Consider the following 11,287-nt stretch of genomic DNA (forward strand, 5'->3'; position numbering starts at 1 on the left):
CGTTCACGCACTTATATCCACTATCGCTGTACAGCAAAAACTATTTACGTGTCAGGCGGGCGGCTGAAAGGTCGGGACCACGGACTAAGATATATCCTCGGATATATCTTATATCTTATGTCTTACTCCGTGATCTTGGTCCTTGATCTTGGTCCGTGATCTTGGCCCGTGATCGGGACCAATAATGCCGATTGCCGACGGCACAATGCCGTTGTAATAATAAAATTATCTAAGCTCGATAAGAACGCGCGTTCGTCTGTGGTCGACCAACGCATGTATCGTTATCGCCGTTCTATTCGTATTCAGTACTAGCTGATCCCGCTGGCACTTCGTTGCCCGTTAAATGTACCAATTATTCTATATTACTCAAACTTTGTACGATTCGTTATTTAATATTCGGCGTATGGTGTACGGTGTTCAAAATTTATCTTAACTTTTCTGTTGCCCGGGATAAGAGTTCTGATTCGCAGCAGTACATTATCAGGTTTTTAAGACGATTTTTAAGACGTTCAAATGTATTTAATAAATGTTGATTGATAATACCATTGTGATATATAATATATTACGAATTATAAATAAAATTAAATTCACGAAATACCAGTGGACACGTCTGGACATAAAACCACAATAATATTACGATTTCCACGATTTTGTATTCGTATTTAAACGATACATAAAAATAAAATAAACTAAATTGACGACAAAATGAACCCATTCATAATTTTAAAGAACGTGAACGTGTTCATTTGAAAAAAATATGAATTTGAACGTTCCGAACACTGAATTAACGCTAGTAATAAATGTTAAAATAGAGTAATAATGGTATCAAACAATGTCTGTGCAGTATAATATCGTACACAGGGGCGGATTTACCCACGGGCCACCTAGGGCGCAATATTTTTTGGGGTGCAATTTTTAGTTAATTTTTACTTTTTACTTTTTAGTTTTTCATAATTTCATAATATTATATTTACCTAAATTTATATTTTATATTAATTTTTTTTTTGTATACAACTTGCATGAAAGCGGAGAATGGCTCACGTATAGTCACGTCGCAGTAGCGTTTTAATTTATAAGCTATATAATAACCTTGCCGTTTGAGTTTAACCCTGCGACCGCTAGAGGTTCGACATCGACACTCGACGAGGCAGTTGCCGGCGTTGCCTATGTTGATGCACGGGAGGTGGTATGCGGGGTGTGTGGCGTAAACACATACAATATTGTGAATGACGCATGCGCAAAACGCCAGCCAAGGCAGTCGAATATACTGCCTCGGGCCGCCGGGCACATGGTGTATGGCCGCTCTACTAGCTAAGTGGAGGACAGCTCGCACAGTCCTTAGCAGGTAAATTATTTGATATTAAATGGAATGACCCGCCTCACCACGTACCCGGCACCACAAATATAAGTGGCCACCAAACTAGTATATTCTTATACCGGAATTAATACTGGAAATCAGATGTCTTGATAAAATAATTAATAATAATAAACATTGCATAGTGCATAGTGCATACTGCTCAGAAATCTGCTAATCGATTACGATTATGGAGACTATAAAGAGTGCTCACCACTTCAATCGGTGCCTACCTGGCTATCTATAAGAAAACATCAATTACAATATTAAAGATTAACCACGGGAGCACACCGACGTACGGAGAGCTAGTGTTTTAATGCCTAGGGGCGGAAAAAATGGTAAGTCCACCCCTGAATCGTACATATTATATATTACAGTTAGACTGTGATATACAATAATATGATAACCTTTCACGATTTCATTTCATACATTTCCGAAACATTTCAACAGTTAGGTATATTATGCACCTAAATAATCTGATTATTTATAGAGTTGTATATTGTATAACAAATAATTAACTTCGATCATTTCTGCTGACCTAATTGTATTTATAGTTTTCAAAAATGGATAGAATAAGCTCACTAAATTAGAAAACTTGAATTGGGAAAGCACGTTTTCGGTAAGAAAAATTACAATTTACAGCCGTCGTGCGGTGCTCCGATGACTATTATATTATAGCGGCAGCGTTCAAGACACGGACTAACATGACAGACTCTACGTCTACGTTAAATTCAAGAATTTAAATACTAAAATAAAGTGTTACTCATAGACCTATAAACCAATGGACAGTGCTTAGAGAGAGAGATCAGGGGTACGATATAGAGTAAAAGAGAAAAGAGAACGTGGGGGGAAAATGTAGCTATTAGTTTCATACGTCAATAATTTTCCCCTTTATGTTCTTTCTCTCTTCTTTCTTTCTTCTTTATTCCTCTTATATGATTCCCGCGCATTGACGGCAGGGCGGAGTGGAATGCGCTGTCCATTAGTTTATAGGTCCTATGGTGTTACTAAATAGTGTTCATACACTGGGGTGCGTTCGAATATGAATAGTTATAGTGGAGTATGTTTAGTTAGAGTAGGTTAGAGTAGGTTTTGTTATCTTCGTAGATAAGCATTATTGTCAGTCATAGAGTAATACTCTATGTATTACTCTATGTTGTCAGTGGAGTTAAAACAACCTTCCCTATTTTTTTCGAGGTTAAAGAGTTAACCCGGAGTATGACAACCCTGCGTTACCGAACGAAGTTGGGTAACTATTTTTTTTATAAAGTCAACTAGAGTTGAGTTTTCGAACGCACCCCGGAACTGAATGTCAACTGTATACGCGCGGGAATTTCGAATTTGTTAGCTTTTGTCAGCGTAACTTTTTGATGATAAGAAAAATTTATATTTGTGATACGCGGCTGATGATAACAATCCGAGTGAATATGCCAATAACCAGCATTGCAGCTGTATATAATTATGAATAATTCAACCATGATGGCATTCAGCATGATACTATAGTGTACTATCTTAGTTCATGCTCACAAGACACGACTCACAGGTCGAGACGACGTGGAGTTTACATTTTACTATTTTTAGTATTTTGGTATTTTAGTATTTTAGTATTTTACAGCATAGTGCAGAAGTCGCAACTCGTGACTGAAACCGCTTGACAAACATCATGTCCGAAGGCACAACCGTCGACGCTGTGGAGAAACTCTCTATTGGTAATTAAAAGACACTTAATCGATAATTTATCTGTGGATAGGTGATTTGCGTTAAAATTTCCTGTGGACAATTATAATTGGATGTATAAATATGTAATTACTAAGGTTCGGATTTGAAGGCAATATAATCAATAAAAAAAGCATTTAAAATGTAAAAAAAGGCAAAAAAAGGCATTTAATTTATACAAAAAGGCAATTCATAAATATACTACAAAATAAAAAAGTGAACATTTTTTAAACACTTTCAATTGCACACATTTTGAGAAATTATTGAACGACAATTATTGCGATCGACAAATGCGGGTGGACTGACGAACAATCTTGAATCTACGGAATACGAACATATTTTAATCTTTAAATAGGTGTATGGGTAATTTTATGGCCATACCAAATACTCCATAAGACGATATCGATAAATATTGCGAATAATAAAACCCATATGTAGCGATAATACGCAAGCTGTGTATAAAATTATAAAATCAACTGAAAAATTAAACACAAAATAGGCATTTATAAGTACAAATGGTAAAAAAAAGGCAAAAAGGCAAAATAAAAGGTTCCATCGTCTAAGAAATTAAATGAAACACATTTTTGTATAAAAATTATTTTTCTATTATGATTAATAAGAGAGGCATTTGCCTTCAAATCCGAACCCTAGTAATTACTAATTACTTACAGTGCCGCAGGGGCTAGTTATAGGCCTACCAAGTTTTAGGGTTTTAATCGGTTCTATAAAAAGATAACAGCTCATTTTCAATAAGATATAATGTTTATAATTTATTATTATTCATATTTCATTGTTCAGAGTTCGGGGTATTAAAAAATGTTTGCCCATATATTACTTAGCTGGCCCACCGAGTTCAACTCGTTAACTCACCGAGCCTATCCGTGCCTGATGGCTGATTACATAGGTACATTAAACATGGCGTAGATGATAATAATATTAATAATAAATATTATGTCTTATTGAAAATGGGTCGTTATTAATTAAGTTTTATTTAATCTGTGATAATAATACACCGTAGCATGTAAACAACTTGTAATAAAATGCATATTAGCATATTAATAATTATTTATAAGGCATATAATTTTGATGAACATTTTTAGGTGAACTCTTCACATCAGAAAAACATGGTGATGATACGTCTGGTGATGGTACGGAGTTAAAACCTTTCAAGACCATATTGCAGGCCATGAAACATGCTGGAAAAGAACCATTTCCAGTGATTTATGTAGATTCTAAAGCCGAAGGCAATGTATGTGATAAATACTTTTTTTTTCATATAATAGTATTTTGTTATTTTGGTTAATAAATATGTGCATATTGTTATTGAAAATAATATACTGACCAAATTCAAATTATTTGACAGAAATTTGAACCTGCTCCTAAAACTCAGTTAAAGAAAAATCAAAAATTTTGGGTCAGAGAGCATCATAAAAATGTAGAAAAAGCCAAAAAAGAAGAAGAAGATGCTGCTAAAAGGAATAAAAATCTAGAAGAAGCAAAAAAATTGATATTGTCTGAAGATTCTACTTTGCCTCCGGCAACTTTAATTAAAATAAAAAATGCATCTGAATACCGAAATTCTAGGATTAAAATGTATGGATGGGTACATAGACTTAGGAGACAAGGTATTTGTAGTTCTATAATATTAAGGCTAAGTGATTGTCTTCACTCATTTTTCAATCACTGATTATAGTTAAATAATATAGCAAGTTTTGAATCAGTCAATTCAGATAAGTGCAATCAACTTGTTGTAATTAGTAAAATTTTACAGGAAAATCATTAATGTTTATCACATTAAGAGATGGCACGGGTTTTATCCAAACAGTTCTTAATGAAAAATTATGCCAAACCTATAATGCTTTAATGTTGTCTACTGAATCATCTGTTCTTCTTTTTGGAGTTTTGAAAGAAGTTCCTGAAGGAAAGTCTGTAAGAATAATTTACTAATAACTAAAATTTAGTCAAAAAAGTAACTATAAAAACTTTTTTCTGTTTAACAGGCACCAGGAGGGCATGAACTTCAAGTTGATTATTGGGAATTAATTACATTAGCACCACCTGGTGGTGCTGATTCTATATTGAATGAAGATGCTAATCCAGAGGTGTTATTGGACAATAGGCATATTGCTATTCGCGGAGAAAATGTAAAATTTGATAAATTGATTTTAAATTATGCTTCATGATTTTATTATTTTATACTTTCTAGACATCCAAAATTTTATTAATGAGATCAGTGGTAACGCAAGCATTCCGTATGCATAATTTAGATAATGGCTGTGTTGAAGTTGTACCACCTACATTAGTACAGACTCAAGTGGAAGGCGGGTCTACATTGTTTAAACTGGATTATTTTGGGTGAGGACATTTTTACCATTGTATAATATTGTAAACTATAAAAACGTTTAATGTTTAGACAAGAAGCATATTTGACTCAAAGTTCTCAGCTTTATTTAGAAACTTGTTTACCAGCACTTGGTGATGTATTTTGTATGGCACAAAGTTATCGTGCTGAACAGAGTCGTACAAGAAGACATTTATCTGAGTAAGAGGTTTATAAAACATATGTTTTCCATTTGCCATTTAACATGACTATAATTACTTTTATTTTAGATATACTCATGTAGAAGCTGAATTTGCATTTATTACTTTTGATGATCTACTAGATCGAATTGAAGATATGATTTGTGATGTAGTGAAGCGTGTTTTAGAGTCACCACATGCAGATATTGTGAAACATTTAAATCCAGTAAGTTTTTAAAAATTAAAGTATAACATTTTGTTATTAAAACACATGTACTAAACAGTATACTCTGTCCCATGAGAAAATAAACTTATTTTGTGTGACCTCCTTACCACCATCAATAAGGTGTATAATATTATTGACTTAGGTTGGTGGCTTTTTATATTATCTTTAGAATTTGGATGCTGTAGATCATAGAATATAAGCACTTAAAATATTGCAAAAATGCTAGAATAAAAGGCTAATATTTATATATGTAACTAAGTATTTTTTTATAATTTATACTGAATTAACGCTATTAAAAATATATTTTTCAAATTACTTAACTGTATAGATCATGTAACTGTGCAGAATAAGACAATTTAATTTATGGAATTTTCCTAATAAATAATTAATAACAAATTATATAAAAATAATAAATGCACTCGTGACTTGATGTGTAAAACAATTAGTTACTTTTAGCATTTGTATTACTTACCATATGGGTACAACATGTAATTTTTTATCCGTATCATAAATAAATACCTATTACAATTTATAAGATTTAAATAATTTGATCCATTCTCGTATTACAATAAATATAAATCTTTTTCAAATACTTAGATATTATAAAGATAGAAATATTCGCATATTATGCCATATGTGGCTATACATTTTTGATATTTTTTATTTGCAGTAAGAATAATATACAAGGAACCTTGTATTTTCTAACCTTAAGTGAAAAAATTAAAAATTTTAGAAAAATACTACAAAACTATTTGAATATTTTTGTGATTTAGATGAATTTTTCGTAAAAACTTGAACTTTAAATGCTAATAAAAAAAAATTAAAAATTTTTGAAATTTTTATTTGTAGTAAAAAAATGTTCAATAAAAAATATATAAAAAAGTCAAATATTAAAATATTTTTTAATAGCACAAAACGAGACAAAATATTTCATAGTTTAACATTTCAAGTAAATGCTAATAGGAAGGTTTGTCACTTTTATTGTTATTTATTTTTGAATTATAACAAGAAAATTAGGAAAAATTTCGATCGTTTTTTGTTTTTGTAATTTTTATATTTCATGACTTGTAAAGTACTGAAAATTTTCATTTTGGGCCATTTCAAGTTCTAACTTCTTCAAATTTGCTACAGGAATTTACCCTTAAAGATTTTCTGCTTTAAAACGAATTGAGTCTTACATACAAAACAACAAAGCAAATTATTGTAAAAGCAATACATTTATTGCTTTGTTCAGAATCTAAAGTAAAATGCTAAAGTAAATTTAGCTAATCCCAGAATTTACTTTAAGGTTATAGCATTTTGTTTCTATAGTCTATTATATTATCATAGTAATTAATGATTACATTAATTTATTATTAATATAATATATAAATGTTATAATTAAACAACAAAATTAATTAAAATGGGATTTATAGTAATATATGATTTTTAGGAATTTGCTGCACCAAAAAGACCGTTTAAAAGAATGGATTATAAAATGGCCATTCAATTTTTGCGTGAAAACAACATAACTAAGGAAGATAATTCATTTTATGAATTTGGAGAGGTAATTTTGTGTATAATATTTACTATTTAGTACATATTTATATAATTTCGATTTATAACTTATATTGTTATTTGTTTAGGACATTCCGGAAATGGCTGAAAGAAAAATGACGGATTTGATTAATCAGCCAATTATGTTGTGCAGGTTCCCCGCTGAAATCAAATCATTCTATATGTCTCGATGTCCTGAAGATAATACTCTTACTGAATCTGTTAGTATATAAATTAAATGTTATAAGTAAAGTGTTGCATAAAAATCTATCCACACTAGTCATAAGTTTGATAATAAACCAACTTATGTAATATTGTTATAGGTGGATGTCTTATTACCTGGTGTTGGTGAAATTGTTGGTGGTTCAATGCGTATTTGGGACGAAGAAGAGTTACTGGCTGGTTATAAAAAGGTCGGAATCGACCCAAAACCGTATTACTGGTATACTGATCAGGTTTGTTAAAATTATATTGATTGTATTTAATATGTTCAAAATCTAGAATAACACATAAATATTTTTCTGATTTTAACATAACTTGAAAATATTAAAACTAAAACATTATTTTTAATTTAGAGAAAATTTGGATCATGCCCTCACGGTGGATATGGTTTAGGATTGGAAAGATTCATGTGTTGGTTATTGAATAGATACCACATCCGTGAAGTTTGTCTGTATCCAAGATTTTTAGACAGATGTACTCCATAAAAGTAATGAAGTAATGAAGTTTCAACATCATAATTAATTTTATGTTATTGTCACTATTAATTAATTAAATAAAATAATAAATTGCATTTATGGGTTTTCTAGTTTACTTAGTGTTTATAGCCTTTGAATTTAATTGTACTGAATTAATTATTATTGGATGATGTTCAATAATTGTACTTTCTTTGGTATGGTTAGGATAGACTATTGTTTGTGTATTTTATTTATTTATTGTATGGTTTGTACACAATACTAACAGCATAGAATATTAGTACCTAAATAAAATAATAAAAAAGCTGGGTCAGTAGGTAACGCACTGCTGTAGATTAGGTGTCTAGAAAGTCATTGTAATGTTTACAAATAGGCACAATAAGATTATATAAAAGAAAATATTTCAAAATATATATGTCTAGTAAATTCTATTACAAAATGTGGTGAAAAATTTATTGTTAAATTACAAAAAAAAAAAATTGATTTTGTTAAAAATTTCCTTTTTTCCTTTATAATTTAACTATAGTACATATACTATAGTAGATAAAGCACTAACTGATACATTTTAATAATATTACACATAACTTATTTTATTGTAAAACCTAAACGTTTATCGCTTTGCTCAGAATCTAAAAAAAAGGATTTAAAAAAAAACGGTTTACTCAATGAAACCTACTGTTAGATGTGCCTTATTACTTCACTCCGGGGTTTTATAGTATTGCACCTATATTTGAATGTAATGATTTAGGTATAATTGTACCTAATTAAAAAAAACTTCTAAAAAACTATTTACACAAAAAATATTTCGATTTTGTTGACATTAAACTACCCTAGTAATTTTTTTATACCATTATAGATTCGGAGCAATGAGGTATGCATGTAGGTTTGATTTCACAATGATTTGTGTTTTTTTTTGCTTCTGAAAACACTTAATAGTTGACAAAATGCTTCAAAATAAAATAATAATTTTTCAAACTTATCAAGATCAAAACACATTTTTGATTCTGACTTAGAAATATACTGTGCGCACCTCGGATTCCTTAAAAATAATATGAGTACCAGATTTAAGGATATCAATGAACTGATTATACCAGAATGAGTATTGAATCCATTTTTAGCAGATATACAAAATGTCCAACCATCAATTCAAGAAGAACTACTCGAAGTGAAGCACAATGGAGAAGCTAAAATCGATTTTAAACATAATGGATAAGAGTTGTTTTGGCTCAAGCAAAAAACCATGTACCCTCAACTTTGGAAAGTAGTAGAATTACTAATTATGGCTTTTCCGTCGACATACCTAGCCGAAAAAGGCTTTAGTGCGGTTCGACTACTTTTGACCGAATCAAGAAACAAATTAGAAATATGTGAAAGAGGAGATCTAAGACTAATGCTGACGTCTATTGAGCCCAGATACACATAGGTATTAAAAGTATAATGACGTATATCCGTTTTCTAATTTTGTATCTATATACGTACTTACATCGTATATGTTATACGCCAATATGTTATATTGTACATGTTATACGCCTTTTTTTTTATTTGTCGTGTTTGTTATCACCTTTCGGGACGGTAAAAATAGGTACATCGGTTTTTTACTTGAGCGTCTTTTCCGATGGCAAAAAATGAATATAGTGGGTACTTTTTTTTGGGGGGTGGGGAAGTGGGGTAAAATGTAAAAATAAACGAGTCCAAATATCATCCATTTCTGAATGCACAATAACAATGTTTTAAAAAAAAAGGCGGGCAAGTGGGTGTTGCTCTGCTGTACAGTAGGTTACACGTGGGTCACTGCAATGGATGACGTTAAATTTGAATTCAATGATATAATAATATCATTGTATAAGATAAAACGATTCTGAGCGAAGAAGGTCAGTCAGCGAGTCAGCCTATGATATTACTAAGTATATTTGATGATTAATGTGGAACATTATTTTAAATGTTCAATCCTTAGCTATAAAAGTTGAACATTTTATACATTTTTAGCCACAAAATAATTATCATTGAATTCAAACTTGACAGTAGTTAACACACCCATTACAGTACCTACACTTATTCTATAACGAGGTACACTCTACACTCAGTGGCGCATTTAGCAGCGCTCTGGGGCAACATTTTACTAACGTCCTCCCCCACCCCCAAGAAATATACATTTAATATTACGTGTAACTCCCAAGTTAACCCAAAATGTTATTTTCTACAATTTATCTAATAGGTATTTTAACTCTAAAACAACTTTAAGAACCCTTTTCTTCATTTTTGCGGAAACACGTTTTAACAACCGAGAATCGTCGGTGTGACATCCTCTTAAGGTAAGATATCGTTTAAATCATTTTTTCTTAAAAACACAATAATGTCTTGTATACTTGGAGGAGAAATTGGAAATGATTTTTAAACAACTGCCAAAATGAATACATTCATTGGAAAATTAAGTGCCCAGATCTGTACTGTATTCATTTTTTTAAAGCTCAGCAGATATCCTTATGTCTGCTGCTGTCGTTTTAGTTAGTTTTAAAAAAAGTAATATTTTTTTAAAAGGCTCATAGGTAATGGTACACTATAAACATTTTTCCGCCCCTAAAATTTGGCGTCCCATTTGCCCCAGTTGCCCCCCCCCCCTCTCCCCTAAATGCGCCACTGTCTACACCTACACTTATTATAGAGAATTTAGTGACACACCGGGTTTTTGTATACAATTTGTATATAAATATGTTATATTCAAAGTATGTATTTATTTATTTATTTATTCGTCTACCTATATAGTTATAAATTGACTAATCACTACAAAAACTGGTTAGGACCTTCGGTACAAAATTAGTCAATACAAATTTAAAAATACTTAATAGACCATAATTATTTTAACGTTGAAATAAAATATTTGGCTTTTCTTTATCTATATTATACTATTTATACTTACATATACGTTGAAGTTGATACTTTTTGTAATAAATTGAATTAAAATGTTATAAAGTCATCTTAAAAAGTAATCGCGTTTAAGTCATTTAAAATATAAAATGTATTTTAGAATATGATGTACACCTAACTTCAATAATTTACTTATATTTGAATTACCATGGTAATAATATATATTTTGTTTAGTTAGTGTTACATAATTCATTAATTGTATTTCTACTAATAGCATATTTTATTATTTGGATTTTATATAATCATAACAGTTATAAATATTATACTTTTTACTATACTTTTTATTTACTTTTTATACAATCGCTTATTTTGAAA

At 30.5% G+C, this 11,287-nt stretch overlaps 1 protein-coding gene across 1 annotated transcript; it reads left to right on the forward strand.

Moving 5' to 3' along the window:
* The first annotated feature begins 2,824 nt into the window (after positions 1–2,824).
* LOC132945452 (asparagine--tRNA ligase, cytoplasmic) lies at positions 2,825–8,149 on the forward strand. The gene is made up of 12 exons (XM_061015199.1): positions 2,825–3,063; positions 4,171–4,319; positions 4,434–4,695; positions 4,842–4,999; positions 5,071–5,214; positions 5,277–5,425; positions 5,484–5,612; positions 5,681–5,816; positions 7,249–7,362; positions 7,442–7,573; positions 7,676–7,807; positions 7,928–8,149. Exons 1-12 carry the CDS (start codon positions 3,018–3,020, stop codon positions 8,057–8,059), a joined length of 1,683 nt encoding a protein of 560 aa, XP_060871182.1. The 5' UTR covers positions 2,825–3,017; the 3' UTR covers positions 8,060–8,149.
* Positions 8,150–11,287: the final 3,138 nt, after the last annotated feature.

This window comes from Metopolophium dirhodum, chromosome 5 (assembly GCF_019925205.1).
Source record: "Metopolophium dirhodum isolate CAU chromosome 5, ASM1992520v1, whole genome shotgun sequence".
Taxonomy (NCBI): domain Eukaryota; kingdom Metazoa; phylum Arthropoda; class Insecta; order Hemiptera; family Aphididae; genus Metopolophium; species Metopolophium dirhodum.